Here is a 15,834-nt window from a genome sequence, read left to right on the forward strand (position 1 = left end):
CGCAGAACGCAGGCCACAGGAAGGCACCGTCGGCATCCATGGTCTTTTCTCCTGGCGATGAGAAGGACGGGAAGCGGGGAAAGGAAGAAGGGGAGCGCAATGAGCAAGAAAGACGAATCCACTACAGACAGACGACTTACTAATTTGCTTGCGAATCGCCCAGACCTTCCCGACGCGGACCGAAGGTAGTGTGAAGAAACACTGGTACAAGGTCAGTATGCCTCAGGGCAGCTGCAACTCCACAACCTGGGAACCTTCATCCACCTTACCCCTCACCCCTCTCTTTCAACCATCCACATGAAATCATGACTGCAAGCCACTGCGTCACGTTGTACTCGACTGACTGTACGATGTTACGTGTACCAGGACATGCACTACGCCGAGTTCGCGGAAGACGAGGTAAGCCGCATGAACTCCTGTTCGTCATACCGTGTGGACAAGATCTGGGCTGATGAGAGGGTGCTCTTCGTTGGTGAGGGCGTACAGAGTGCTGCGTTGCTCGCTGCCATCAAGGAGTACGAGGCTAGCAAGTGGAAGGTTATCGGTGCAAAAGTTGGGAAACCTGCAAAGGTAGGTAAAGACGCAGTGGTGTGCCTGCTACCACGCCACCGTTTCTCTTACCACTTTTTTCCTATTGCCCTTCACACCCTTTCTCGTCCTGGAGGATGAAACAAGACGGCGTGCGCAGACGGAGGATGGGAAGATTGCACTCTAGTGTGAATGAGCAGTGCCCGCGAGGCTTGCTGCTAGACTTTCGGAATCCGAGTGCCGCAGTAGACCTGAGCTAGCAGATGCAGGCCCTGGCAGGCATCTTTGTCTTGTATTGTTTGTCGGGGATACTCGGAACCAGGAAACGGTAGCCGCGGGTGCGGCTGAAGTGCTGAAGAAACATACGCTAACCAAAGTCGTCATGGTCAGGCTTGTGAGCAATACGCAAAGGAACACTTCGGCGGAAAGGTCTGATGACGAGCATCTTCCTCCTCGGCAAGAACGACGACAGCCAACAGAAATGATGCTCACGACAACTTGGACACACAACAAATCAGAAAAAAAAAAAGTAGTATTCACGAGGGTGCTCCTTGAGATAGTACCGAAGCGCTGTACCTCCTTCCCGGCACTACGGAACACACCTGGGCTTACATGCTTAGCCCTCTCCTCCTATTCAGATGGCGCGCCCGCATTCCACAAGCCTTTGCCTCTCTTAGGAGCGGTGGGCGTGGCCACACCGATCAATCATTGGTGGGTATGTATGATCCCAGTGGGATCTCCTTTGTTATGGCTTCTTTTCTTCGCTATCTGCCAGGTGTGCCAGCGAGATGTCTGTTTGTTTTTTGTTTTTTTTAATTCACGGCACGCACGCGAGGGCAGGAGCATCCTGGGAAGATTTTCAGGTGACGGTTTTACAGGAGCTGTTGCACGCACTGCAGCAACTAAAACTTGGGTTCTCACTTCTTCTCACTTCAGTCCTTTGCTTTTCTTTTTTTTTTCTGGCGGCGCTTGGGGGTGGCCTGTACTTCTGTCCCTCGCAGCTGCACGCGCTCGTTGCCGGCAGCCCCTCTCGAACCGGGCTGGCGGGGCGGCATGGCGGCACCAAGATGACGCGGTACGCGCAAAGCACTGCGAGGTTGCATTCAGTCGGGCATTGTTTCTTGCTCTAGCCGGGTCTGTGGCAGGAGCTTGGGGTCACGCATCTCGGGCTGTTTCTGCGTGCTCGGGGTGGCAGAGTCGCGCGCAGGCCGGGCAGGCCGGGCAGGCGGAGTGCTTGTCGGTGGTGGGACGGGAGGGGGGGTGGGTGGCGGGAGGACTCGGCGGACGATGCAGCGGGGCATGCAGCGGGCCATGCAGCGGGCCATGCGGGAAGCATAGTACTATGCATACGCCCTGTGGAAATTGGATGTTCATTTCGAGGGATTCTGGCAGAAGGTGCGTCGGGCGGGTGCGGTGGTGAGCGGGCGGAGCATTTCGGCAAAAGGCTGGCGGCAGGGCGCGCGCGACTCGCCGGGGCCAGGCTGCGGGCTGCGGGCTGCGGGCTGCGGGCTGCGGGCTGCGGGCTGGCGGGCTGGCGGCGCACAGGGGCGGCAGCGGGCCGGCGCTGGTGAGGGCGCGCAGACGGGGGCGCGCAGCAGGCTGGGCAGGCTGGGGCGGGCGGGTCGCGGTCGCGCGGTCGCGGTGCTGGTGGTGGTTTGGTTTGGGTGTTGCTGGTGTGGGCGCGGCCAATGGGCGCGGCCAATGGGCGCGGGGCGGGCGGTTTCAGGCGGCGCCGTTGGAGCTAGTGCGAACAGGCTAAAGGCTCGCGCTGGCTGCTGGCAGCTCTGGCTGCTGGTGATCCCGGCCTGTGCGCCTCACGTGCGGCGCGCGCTCTGCACGCCGGCCAACACCATCCGCCATCGCCACAGCATCGTCGCGCCGGCAATGCGCGCTCCCCTGCCGCGCTCCTGATCGACCCGCCGGGCTGCCCCTTCACCTGCCGGATGAGGCCGGCGGGCTGCTATGTATAGCGGGCAGATCTTGCGGCCGTTCTGTCGCGCCACCAAGGGGCGCGGTCGCGTCGCATATAGGCCGGGGTCGCGCATATAGCGCCGCCTGAAACGGCATCCGTCTGGGCGACTCACCACGCCTCGTCCGCTCTTTGCGTCAGAGAGCACTGCCGGCGATGCTCTGCGCAGGGTTGCTTCGATGCCCGCTCATTTCGGCGCCCACGCATAGAGACTCATCTCCAGCCGACCGTCAATGCAGCCTCCGTGCGGAAGATCCTTCGGCGGGCATTCTGGAAATGCCCTCGTTGCGTCAGCGCTCAATTTGTGCGCCCAGCCACTCACACGCTGGCAGGGCCCGCCGCATTGCAACCGCGATGGCCGTAGAGATCTGTGCCCATCCCGGCAAATGATCACCGCATTATGCTCCCAGCAGAATGCGTCGCCTGCCTTGCCCGACTCAGCGCGCCCGCTACTCTTCAGGAACCAAGGCCGTCAGAACTCAAGCGTGCACAGGGCTGCGTGGAGAACCGCCTCCATGGCCTCTTTTTTTTTTGCCTACCGCCTCCTGAGGACTGACACCACCACCCAAGCCACGGCCATGATATAACGCCGCGCCGCTCCCCAGCACCGCGACCCAGTATAGCTGTGCACCGCTATTGTCCCCTCCCGCGACCGCCGGCAACCCCAAACACGTGCGATACACCTCCCCCACCGCGACCACACGCGTCGCCGCCCCGACCAGGATCCAACCCCCCCCACCAAAACAGAGTCTGGCTCAGGTCTTACACGGGCGGCCTGCCAGAGCTAGTCCGCTCTGGCAGTCTCCATGCATAGTTGCAACGCTGGCGAGATCCTACCGCGACTTCTCCCTCGACTACGGCCACGTGCAAGACCACCCGGGAGAAGAAGGCCATTCCTCAAACGTCGAACTCCAACATGGACTCCACCAGTACGCCCTGCCGCAGCAGCCCCAGCCAAACCCGTTCCTGCAGCACGCGCCCGCCCACCACCACCAGCTGCACCACCACCATGGCGCCCATCACCACCTCGTCCACGTCTCCTCCACCCCCGAAGCCCACCCCAATCTGTACCAGGCCTATCCCATCCGTCCCATGCCGCCCCAGCCCCAGCACCCGCCGTCGCCCTACTCCGCCGCCGCTCTAGACCCCTACGCGCCCCGCGGCCGCAAGCGCAGCCGTCCGCGCGACGACCTGCAGCTCGACCTCCAAGGCCTCCACGCGCTGCACCCCGAGGACGCGCCCCAGGACGTGCCCATGTCCGCCCTCACCCCCCACGGCCATCACGCCCACTACTACACGCCGCAGCCCGCCCATCAGCAGCCGCCCGCCCAGCACCACCATCACCGCCTGCCCAACACCGCCCCGCCGCACAAGCTGCACCGCGGCAGCTACGCCAGCGACCAGTCGCCGCCCTCGACCTCGCACGGCCCGCCCAGCGTCGTCGGGCAGGAGGGAATGCCCGCGCCCGCCCCGCGACCGCGTGGGCCCAAGCTGAAGTTCACTCCCGAGGACGACTCGCTGCTCGTGGAATTGAAGGAGAAGAAGAACCTCACCTGGAAGCAAATCGCCGAGTTTTTCCCCGGAAGGAGCTCTGGGACCTTGCAGGTGCGGTACTGCACCAAGCTCAAGGCCAAGACGACGGTTTGGACCGACGATATGGTATGTGCCTTTTTTTTTTTTCCCCAACCGCTTACTCCCCAGACGGGGGCTGAGATTGGGATTTCCGTGCGGCTATCCACTTCTCCAGCCCTAGTGGGAAAAGCCGGATACTCTTTGGAGCAAAGCTGCTAACGCGAACGCCCGCCCTTCAGGTCCAAAAACTGCGCAGCGCCATACAGGAGTACGAGAACGACAGGTGGCGCATCATCTCTGCGAAGGTCGGCAGTGGCTTTTCGCCAGCAGCATGTCGCGATAAGGCGGCAGAACTAGACGGCACCCTGCCCGCCCCTGAAGAAGATCCCGAACCGTTGCCTCAAGACACGGACGAGGGCGGCGCCGGCAGCAGTTTTGCCCAAGAGATGGTCAGCATGTCCGGTGGAAGCGATCCCCCAGTAGCATTCCAGTGAGGGGGACGAGAGAACAGTCAACCCGCCGAGCCCGGATCGTGGACCACTCTGGCAATTCCTCCCCTCCCCCCGAACCATACATCCCCAACAGAGCACCCTTTCCTATGTCCTTTCCTTTGTGTCCTGGGCTCTGCATCACCAAGCCTCTCGCTCATCTGCACCCTTCGATGTTTGTATTTTTGCGTGGCAACTTCACCCTCATGGTTTCCATTTTCTCTTTGCAGATATATATTTTCTACTTCTACGATACCCTTTCAGTCAGCACATTACTCGGCGGGGCACAGGCGGCGTCATCTGTCAAACATATTTCCTATTGGCCAAGCGGCACACATCATCACTAATCGCATAGCGTGGGGATTCGGAGTTGGAAGCACACAAATTGGTGGGCCTCACGGAGACACACGCACGCGCGCAGTTTCTCTACGGGGACGGGACACGATGAGGATAGATTGGACATCTCTGACCATTTTTCTTTTTTTTTTTTACTTTTTCCTTGGATGACAACGAGTAGATGACAGGGTAGAAACATCTTTAATTCCTCTTTTCCTTTCTCTCCAACCCTTCACACCCCTTTCTTTCATTCACTCTTTTACCATAGCTAGCACCGACAGAAAGAAACAAAAACCCATGCCCACAACACGGTTTATTACCTCCCTCATACCCTGCTTCACTTGTTCGCTTTTCGGGGCAAAGACAGAAATGGTTAGCCGTTGAGTCGGGCATCCTTCTGTTCTTCCAGCAGCATTTTTTGTCTTTCATTGTTTTTTCTTATTCCAGCGCGGTATGGCTATTCCAGGAAGCAGGCGAGCACTCGTCGCTTGTTTGTCGTGTGCATCTCGCTCGCTCGGGATGAACCGAAGTCGATAATAAGATGGGAAAGCGAAGGGTGGACAAGCGAGTACGTCGGGAAGGTCGGCATGGCAGCGGGGCAATGGCAGGGCATGGCAGGGCGGGTCAGGGCAGGTCAGGGCAGGTCGGGGCAGGTCGGGGCAGGTCGGGGCAGGGGCGAGATGGGTGCAGCAAGCAGACGAAAAGGGAGCGAGCAGCGTGGTCGCGATTTGCGCGTGGAGAGGGTGGTCAACGCACAACAACCGGCAGCAGTGACCGGTCCGGGATCTTCCCAATACTTTCTTCGTCTGAGGGTCCGGCGCGCATGAAAACGGCCAGGCCAATGGAGCAACAATCATCATTGGGAAGCGCAAGCTTTTTGCTCCTTGAGGATCTCGTAAGCGAAGCAGCAAAGACGGAGCCATGTGTGGCGCGTGTATTCGGGTCGTGGGAGCATGGGCGCAGCCGTATCCTGAATCATGTCCCCCTCTACAGCATCATTCTCGACGCATTCCATTCGCGCATACAGCAGCGGGAAGCCGGGGCGCCGATTGTCGCTTGCTGGGCCGCGGAAAGTTCCCCAGATCTCGTCATATAATAGCAACGGCGCTGCCTACCCCCTTTAGGCCCATGTCAATATTCTTGGCGCCGCCGCCGCCGGGCAGGGCGATCTGCTACGGACGTTGGTACACACACGCACGTCGCTATAGGCAGGCGAGCTTATTTCGGATCGCCAGAGCACATCTGCCCATCGGATTTGCGTTAGGCAGGCAGCACGGCGCGTTTGGTTGGGTTTGTCGACCGGCGCCAGACGACCGTCCACGACGACGGGAAAAGCGGGCTCGGCAACTGCCAGGAGAACCGCATACGACGTCGACATGCGGATATGCTTACACAATCTATTTTTCGGGGGGCGTGGACTGCCTTTCCCAATAGAGTCGCCGTCAGGTAGCAGGCATTCGGTCCGCCCATATATGGGTGCCGGCGACGGCCGACCGACCAACCGACCGACCGACCGAACGGCCGGTCAATCATCGCCTCATTTGCCCGTTCCGCTGCCGTCGTTCCGTGTCTCTCATCTACTACTACTACTACCGCAGTAGTGTGGCAGCGTGGCAGCCATGTTGAGTCGGCGTGTGTGGCGTCAGGCCGGCCGTCCTCGGTCAGGGGCGCGGCAAAAGTGGGCCTCCATTGCCGCTTCCAGCGCGGCCGTCCCAACGGCCGCCTCAGCCAGGACCGCTCTGAATGGCTCCGTAGACGCGCACCCCATGGATCGGAGACCCTTTTTGTTCGTTCGTTCGTTCGTACGCTCGCTCGTTCGTACGCTCGCTCGTTCGTACGCTCGCTCGCTCGCTCGCTCTTGTCCGATATGGTTTCTATTTTTCGCTCTGTTCCTTCCCTGCCCCCCGACACCCTCCCCCCTCCCCACCATCCGCCGCCGGCCACGGGCATATTCGCCCTTCGACTCGAGCTCCAATACACGGCACGGCGATGACGGCCAGCCATGTTTATTTCAATCTCTTGCCCATTGAGGGCGAACCGACCGACCGGCCGGCCGGCGGCCGGTACGTTACCACAATCTACGAGTGAATGAGCCCTGGAGGATCCACATGCGATGCTTTTAGACCCTCCAGGAACAGTCATAGCGTCAGGCACGCCTTCTGCAGCCAGCGACTTGGACCAAACCAAACCATGCGGCACAAGTCGCATGCAAGATGGCATATGGCGAAATTAAAGATGTATGCACGTTGAAAAGAAGAAGAAGAAGAAGGAAGGGGAAAAGAAAAAAAAAAGAGAGAGAGGAATCGTGTGAGAACCCGGCCGGCAACAACACTTCACCCTGCGTGCGTGTTGGACCTTCCTTGCGCGCAGCGTATACGATGGACCATGTCACGGTGACTCGTGCGCCTCATGCAACATGCTCCCACGCGTTTGCCTATACAGGATAAACAGACGAGCAGCCCCAGCGGCCGGAGGCGCAGCGGGGGCGTGGCGTGGCGCCGCGGCGGAGATCATTGGAGACAATCACGGAGAGCAAGCAGCAAAAGAGGTGGCTTGACGCTTTTGCGGCCGGCGCGTGCACGGGGCAGACCACGTAAGATGGCGCCGACAGCGAGAAAGCACTGGGCTACAGCTCAGCTCTCCACGCCCGAGTTTGCGAATGATTGCTTTCTTATGCACCATCCGCCCTACCTAGCTTTGGCTGCGAAGGCGGACATGGAGGCGGCCACAGAGGCGGCCGGCCAGAGCACGACCAACGGCAGCCAGGCCAAGGCTGGCCAAAAAAGAAAGGCCTGAACAGACGGGCATCGAAGCGGGCCAGAAGGGGCTCTCGCGCCCCCTGCTTGCAACAATGGCCCGTCACTTCATCCGCCCGCGCAGCACCGAAAGGCCTGACTGCCTGACAGCGGCAGCGGCAGCGGCAGCGGCCTGGCCGATGGCCGTTTCCCCCGACCTGGACGCAACATGCTGCAACACCATCACCTCGCATCCCCCCAGGCGCGTAGGTAGGTAGCCTGTGTTGCCGCGCCCGCGTTCTCGACCTTCTTGTTTTTTTTTTCCCTTTCTTTCCTGGTTCTCTCCTCATTCGCCGCTGCGCGCAGACGCAAATCTTGATTTCCTGCCTTGTCCGCCCGCCGTCCCGCCCACTTTTTAGCTACATTGAGCCAGCCTGACGCTTCCCGCCGGCCAGCTGACTCGTCGCCCCGGCTACCCTTCGAGACGTTGACATGTCTGGGCTCGGTGCGTCAGCGAGCAAGGCAAGCACCTGCGTGCCTGTTTAGCCACCTTGCTGCACTCACCCGCATATGCGCCCAACGACACCTCGCCGTTCGTGTGGGAAGAGAGGGGCCGGGGGAGTGCCGCCAACGGCCGTTGGAGCTTCTGCTGCAAGGCGCGACGGTGTGTTGGCGGTCCGCCGGCGCCAGGAGCCGTTGGACAGAGTGACGGCCGGGCGCCAGCAAACCCAAAGGGAAGCCCCGTGTCCCCCGCCCAACGGCGTGGAGTACGGCACTCGCGTCGAAGTGCCGTGTGCATGGGCCTAAAGTGACCAATGGCAGCAAAAACAAGCGGCAAGACACACACACACACGGAGAGAGAGATAGAGAAAGAGCAGACGGAGGGAAGAGCCGACCAGGCGCCACGGGCAGAAGACAGTAGGGATTGGCGCGCCAGAGCGGCAGCTCGCTGTTCACCACACACACACACGCACCTGCACGCACACCTGCACGCGCGCTTGGTTCCTGCCTGCTCTCTCTCTTGTCGCCCTTATGCCTCCTGCGCCGCAGCGAGCGCTTGCGGCATGTGTCCGCCGTCCCGGTTGCCGTCTTTTTCATTCTCTCGCCATGCTTCTTTCGACCCAGCCGTGCTGCTGGCACCAGCAGCACGGGATAGGCCAGTTGCCACACGAGGGCCAGAAACAGCCGTGAGGCCCAAATACGGAAAGCAGAGGTCGCTTGGGCCTGGTGATCCTCCGCTGCCCGGACCCGGAATGTTGATATGATGGGGCCTATCCCTGCTCGACCGGCAATCGTGCGAGGAGACGCACGGCACGATTAGCGCCGCTGATGGGCTTGCTGTTTGCGCCCGGGCTCCCGTCTGCAGTGAGGTTACGTGCGAAGTGATTACGGTGATGGCGATGAGCCGCGGGCGGACGCGGCATCAGTGCTCTGTAGCCAAGTCTTTGTCGCCTTTTTGAGGTCATGGCCGAGTGCTTTTGCGATTGATTTGTTCCTGTTCGGCATGCTGCCGATCCCAGTAACTCTCGCTACGCGTCTTCTGTTTATTACCGTTCGGCACCGCTAAATCCTCCGCACTATTGAAAACGTCCGTAGATGGCAGGAAGAGATCCAAGCGAGGAGCGCAGAGGACTTTATTTCGCCAAGGAGCAGTGCTTTTCCTCGCGCGTGAGGCGACAAACTATCAGGGCCGCAATGGCGACCTCAAAGCTTGATTCCCGTGTCGTGTCGGGCACACTCTCTCCGACGACACTCACCCGAGCCGCACATGGCTTACCAATCCCTCTTCTCACCTTCGCCCCGTCGAGGCTGCCGCCTTTCCACGCATAGAGCCGGCATACCGAGTCAGCAGCATGCGTTTCTCTCCCGTGTTTTTGACCTCGATCTTTCTTGAATGTCAAGTGTCTCTACTGGCGGCCTGGCAATGGACATGGTTTGAGACTTCATGCTTGAAACCTAAAAACCCCAGTGCCAATAACCGGCAAAGAGGCAGGTTGGCAGTAGATCCGCGACTGCTGCGTGCCAGGTTGGACCTGCTGGGAGAAAGCTCAGGATGGAGCACGGCGGCGCCGGAAGTGAGGGTAGGAAAGCGGGGAGTGGTACGACTATGATGGAATGTGTTTCGGGCTCTGACTTGCGCATCCACAGAGCGGCAGCCAAGCACGGCAGCACCCACCCAGCAAAGCAAACGTGCGCTTTGAATGGCTGGCAGCCGGCCCGCCCGAGAGCAGAGCAAACGAAACAATGGAAAGTGATGAATCAAACTGGCATGATGCAATGCGGCGGGCACTGGAGCGATGGGTGTTTGGAAGCTCTCGCCAACGCTTTTGGCATAATCGAGGTTCAAACGCTGGATGAAACAGGGTTTGGGGTTGCCGCAGCGAGCGAGCGTGTTGGTTGCGAGTGGCCCCTGCGCCGGCGTGCTATAGACGTGGATTTGCGCCTGTGGCTGCGTCGCCGGGGGCGGCCAACAAGCCCGATGGAGGCGGCAGTACTCTCGGTATGGCTGCGCTCGCTCCAAGGGAGCCAGCCGTGTTCCCTGCCCGGCCGTTGAGCTGGCCGATTCAGAAGCACAGCGCTGTCGGTTTCGGCAAGCGAGCTCTGGCAAGACCGAAGAGGGCAGGGCGTATTAGCAGGGAGTGCATAGCACCGTGTCCGATGAGCAATACCGGAGCCAGAAAGGCAGGGCATGTGGACGGCTGTGGAGGCTTAAGATGCGATCATAGCAAAGCAGGGCGTTAGGGGCGAGTGTGGTCGGGGCGCCGTCTGCGCGCATTGCCCGCTGCCGACCAGATGCCGCCCGGGCCATGACACGGGCCTCCCGCCCGTCAACCGCCTGTCAACCGCCTTAACGTCTTCGGAGCGAGTACGATATGCGACCGACCTGGGTGCCCGTCGCTCCTCGAGACGTTGAGAACAGTTGCGTCATCACCCGCCCTCTGGCCGCCAGCACGCCGAGTCCACACCCCGACCGATGTAGTAATAGAGACCGCCGCCCAGCTGCTCGTTTTCGCCTCTGGTCGAGTCGAGTCGAGTCGAGTCGGGTCGAGTCGAGTCCTGATGCGCGGGAGCGCGGGAAGGAGCAGAAGCGGGAGCAGAAGCGGGAGCAGCAGCAGCAGCAGCAGCAGCAGCAGCACGGGAAGCTCTTCAGGATTGCATGATGCCCGCCGGGCCGACTCCAATTGCCTCCCCCAAGTTGCGCGCGATCAGCCGTCCCCACCTGCTGCCTATCTCAACGTCCGGTTCAGGGGCTGCAGAGCAGACCTTCGAGACCGGTCGCCCCACCTGTCAACGGGAAGCGAACGAACGAGCGTCGACCTGCAACAAGAGCTACGGTCAGCTGGCCAGCGCGGTTGAAGCTTCGTCCCCACAGCTGTTCGTTTGAAACTCGGTCGAGGCCAAGGCACAGCGTTGCCCTAGCGCCATGCCAAAGCTGATTATGCCGAACGCCCTACTGATATTTGCCGGAGGGGGGCGCTGATTGGACTGGGGCTGAGGCTCTGGCCCATGGGCTGATGATTGTTAATACCAGTTGACCGGTGTTCCGCGGCGCAACTGCAGGCTCTGCCGCATGCGGCTGTGATGGCCGGTCACGCCGCTGCCACTTCATGCGCGGCTGGCCCTGTCGATATTGGCTCCGGGCGCTTCTCCACCAGACATCCTGGGCCAGGAGCCTTATTGATATTGGATCCACGGCCAAGCTCGCATCATGCGCTCACTACCTAGTAGCAAGCCGCAGCGCAGCGGGGCGGCTACCGGGCCGGCGTGTGAGAGGCTTCGCCAAGGCGGGCCCATGGAGCAGCGAGGAGGGTTGAGACAGTGGTGAGGGCGGCGGGCGGGATGCGCTGGGTAAAGGCGTCTGTTTGTTTCGGACGCGGCGGGCATGGGTCCAGGTGCGGCGGCCAAAAACCTGTCTGCGCCGGTGGAGCGCGAGCTGGAGGCTCTCCTGATGGCGGGGGTTTGCTGTTTGCTGTGGCAGAGATGGGCAGCACAGTGACTCATTAGATTGGTCGAGTGCGATCACCGTCATTTCCAGCAGATCTCCGGTGCGAGCATCCAGGTTCACATCCTCCACAGGGCTGTGATCACCCAGGGCGCAGCCAATCGCCCATGACGCTTCTCGCTGGCAATCCCCCTCATTGGTGTTTAGGGCTGAGGCGGCGGGCGCGGAGCCATCAGAACGGCGGTGCTGCCGGGACGTGCGAGTGAGCGGTGAGGGCGAACTTCCAGAAGGGCGGGCGAGGCAGGCTGAGAGCGGAGCAGCATTGGCCGATCGAAATCCCGTGGGCAGAGCAAGGCAGAGCAGGGCAAAGCAGGGCAAAGCAGGGCAGCGGGCTCACCGCCACAGGACCCAAGAGCCGGGAACAGGCGCGCTGGGGGCGCTGGGGGCGCTCGAAACGGACGACGGGCGGGGTGGTGGTGGAGAGGGCAAGGTGCTTGGCGTCGGAGATTTTGGTTTTGGTGTTCAGGTTGGTTGTTGCACGACGCGAACGCCGCCCGTTCCTCGCATCGTCGTCGCCTGCCCAGCTGCCACCTGCCACCTGCCGCCTGCCCGCCTGCCCGCCTGCCCGCCCGCCCGACTCTCCCCGACTCACCCAGTGGCATCCGACTCGGCTGAGACGAGATGAGCGCAAGAGCTGTGCTGTCGTCACAGTCGGCCTCCGGCCCCTGCAATCTCACCTTTGCTGCCTGTGGCCGCCGCATGTGACGCAGAGCTCTCGCCTTGTCAGTCCGCACCGGTGAGGCTTTCCGAGCGGGACGTGCTGGGACGGCGGCGGCGAAGGGACCCGGAGAGAGGCGTCGTCGAGGTGGGTGGTCGGTCTCTCGTGCTCCATCCATCCAGTCTCCATCTCGTCTCGCTCCGGCGTGGTGTGCTCGAGGAAAACAACGAGTCCACGACGCCTCGGGCGGCGCTCCGCCTATTTGAAGCCTCCGTTTCGCCTCCCTTATACCGTCCCCAACGTATATCCAACAAACCGGTCAGGTCTTGCTGTCGACTCGTGCGGGCCAACCACACCCGCACATAACGTGGCTGTTAAGACGGCCTGTCGCCTGATTGGTGGTGGCCGTCGTCAGCCTGCGCGCCATTACACTTCTTGACCTTTGTTAAGACGGCGGGACGGCATAGTTGCACGTGCTATACACCTGTCTTCGCTGCTCCACCGCTACTCCTCGGCTCAATCCCGCGTGGAATCAAAGCAGCAGCCCAGCAGACAGCGTATACGCCCGCCGCCGCTCCTGCATGCACCGTCGTTGGCGCCATTTCCCGTATTCCAGCCCTTTTTGACACGGTGGTTATAGTTGTTGTCCGTCGCCGCACAGACTGCTCCCTGGAGTCTGCTCCCAGGCATTGAGGAAAATCCCTGACCGGTGACGGTAGCGAAACACCGTTGGCTTGCCATATATAGTCCCCTTTATAGCGTTGCGGGAGAGTCGGTGTCTCGGGAAACCCAGTATATGAGTCCTTCTCGCTGCCCACTTGCTGTGACAGGCATCGAACATTGACGCGCTTTGATATCTGTAGCTGCCACCGTGGCCGTGGCCGTGGCCGTGGCCGTGGCCGTAGACTCTAGTCGACGACCATCATCTCAAGTGCCCTTGGAGAAATCAGCGTTGACTGTGTCGGGACGCCCAACGGTCAGCGCCCTCATGCAGAGAGACTGCCATGGCATTGAATTCGCCTGCAACGGCCACTATTCCCTCGCATATCTCAATCCGGAAGCGTCCCACTACTCCGGTATTCCTCGAGCCTTCCGCCAACTGCCGAGACACGAAGGTGCTCTCCTCCTTTGGGTATGTCAGGCCCCCGTGTGCCCGCTCATGCTCGTCGCCGTCGGTGCTGCGCCGGAATCACGGCCAACAATGACTTGGGGAAGCCCAGTCCGTGCCAGCTCGGCGAGCATTTTGGGATGACTCGAGAGAGAGCTGGATATGCAGACGTCTGAAATTATCTGTGGACCAACAGGTTTTTGGGGGTGTGTCGAGGGCTCTACAGGCGCGGTGGGACTTGCTGGAAGTGGGGACACCACTTGCTGGATGAACTGCCCGTCCCAGCGCCAGCGTCCACCCAGCCCGGCCTGTGCCCCTCTCTCACAGGTGTACCGGCGCCGGCCGAGATGCGGAAAACGTCTGTTTGGGCGAAGTGTTCCCGCCAGCTTCGAAACAAAGGTGGCAGCACAGGCTTCGCGGCGTGCACAACCCAGTCAGTCCGTCTGACACCTGCCTTTGGGATCCGTAGCATCCCGACTCGTGTGAACGCACAAGGACGTCACGCTCACAACGGCCCGGTGTCGGCCAATACCGTCTACGTGAATGACGAGTTGCCACCGACAGAATCCGTGCCCGATCTTAATGAGGGTATTATTGCATGATACGCCCAAGCTAGACCTCCTGGCTTGGAAATCAGAAGCGCGGCACATTTTTCCTGCCCCTCCATCACGCGCCATTTGCACTTCTGCCCGACCCAGCCCTCGTGCCCCCGTTCCGGTGCTGCGGCTTGGAACGTTGGCGCAGTGGAGCCATGCAACCTCGCCCTCACTGTCTCTTGAAGCAGCAGGGATCGAAGGGCAGCACATTCACTGTCCACAAACAAACGCCCTCGCAACACAAGGATGCTGCCGCTGCGGGGCTTGCCCCATCTCTCTGCTCGCGAGACACTTTGGCGCGATCCAGCGCCATGGTCCCGCCGGGCAGTCATGGCTTTTTCCTGACCAAGATAATAAAAAATACCTCAACGGACTGCTGGCACTCACTCCATATTGGAAGATCGATGCCTATCCACCGCTAGGTGGCTATGAATGTGTCGTGCGCCCGGCAATCTGCCTGAAAGCACAGCTTCTCAGCTTCATTGGCTTCGGCTTTCTCTTCCGATCTCATATTTGCCCACATCCAGCTCTTCTCATTGCATGCACGCAGGAGCACGCACGCCAATACTGTCCATAGAAGCCATTCGTCGCTGCGTCAGTCTTGCTGACGGAGCTGTCTTCCCCGTGCCCTGATGTGATACAACAGCAACGGGCCGGATTTCTCCTTTTGTGGTCATACAGCAACTCTCGTCCCGGGTGGAACACTTGATGCAGACGCTGTGATATTGAAGCCAACCAAGAACGACATTTGTCCATACACCTCCGACTATATGAGTGATTTTTTTTCATGTACGAAAATATATTTGACACGCCCACTGGGAGATCTTCAACTTGCAAGTCAAAAAAAAAATCAATTTGCTATGACGTATTTACTCCTAGAAACGGAAAGCAAAATTGGAATTCAGACAACCAACGTGATTTACTGCAAGCTTCAACAAGCAATGAAAGCGTAAGAAGTGTAGTCGATGGGGGAATATGAAAGGAATGATCGATATGGTAAGCTTATTGCGCAGAAGCGTTCTAAGTACGTGCCGCGAAACTCCAGATAAAGTAATTGCCAGCGCATCACATACTCTTACTGACATTGCTACTCGGATGAGGTCAGTCTCTATTTTTTTTTTCTTTAAAAGAGTTTTTGTTGATGCGAAACCGGCATCGTTTAGTCTAGGTAAAGTGATTCGCTGGCTACGGAAAGGGCTGTTCATGGTTTGTTAATTACATTCGGCTGGGCTTAAAGAGTAGTGTAGTAAATCTCCCAACTCTGAAACAAAAAGATTATCATGAATCTAGTAGATGCTCGCAGCTGGTGGCCGTCGACGGCCACTTAACCGGAAGAGTATTCTAAACATGTGCACAATCCTCCGGTACCCAATAATGTATATGTTATCAACATCTGACGGAATAACCCATCTCTTATAACCCAAGTACGGACCGTATAGTAATCAATATTGCAATTTTTATTCAGACACTTAGCGAAAGTCCCTGATGTAAACATCTGGAATACTCGAACCAGAGAAACATATTATGTAGTCTTCATCGCACCTCATAACTCCTAAGCATGCAGTCAACAGCTACCAGAGTGGTTTTTTTCTCTCGGCCAAGGACAACGCAAGTCGTCGGGTTAAGTCTGGATCGGCTGATCTGTTTCACAAAAGCATAGGGTGCTGCATTGCGATATTTGCTCATGAGGTTGGTAGAGTCAAGCATCTTTATTAGGAACAAGTATACACTCTTTGCTCAGATTATTGGATTCCAGTACCTTTACAGTTTTGAGTGGACTACGATGAATGGAGTTATAAACGGAATAGACTCGAGTATAATGAAAACATGCTACGTCGAAA

The 15,834-nt window shown here is 59.3% G+C and overlaps 1 protein-coding gene across 1 annotated transcript; it reads left to right on the forward strand.

Moving 5' to 3' along the window:
- Positions 1-2,897: 2,897 nt before the first annotated feature.
- BKCO1_1000262 (myb dna-binding domain-containing protein) lies at positions 2,898-4,563 on the forward strand (the record flags this gene model as incomplete). Its single annotated transcript, XM_020269640.1, has 3 exons — positions 2,898-2,968; positions 3,121-4,156; positions 4,309-4,563. 3 exons carry the CDS (start codon positions 2,898-2,900, stop codon positions 4,561-4,563), a joined length of 1,362 nt encoding a protein of 453 aa, XP_020135669.1.
- Between the last annotated feature and the right edge of the window lie 11,271 nt (positions 4,564-15,834).

Source organism: Diplodia corticola, assembly GCF_001883845.1.
Source record: "Diplodia corticola strain CBS 112549 chromosome Unknown scaffold1, whole genome shotgun sequence".
NCBI lineage: Eukaryota > Fungi > Ascomycota > Dothideomycetes > Botryosphaeriales > Botryosphaeriaceae > Diplodia > Diplodia corticola.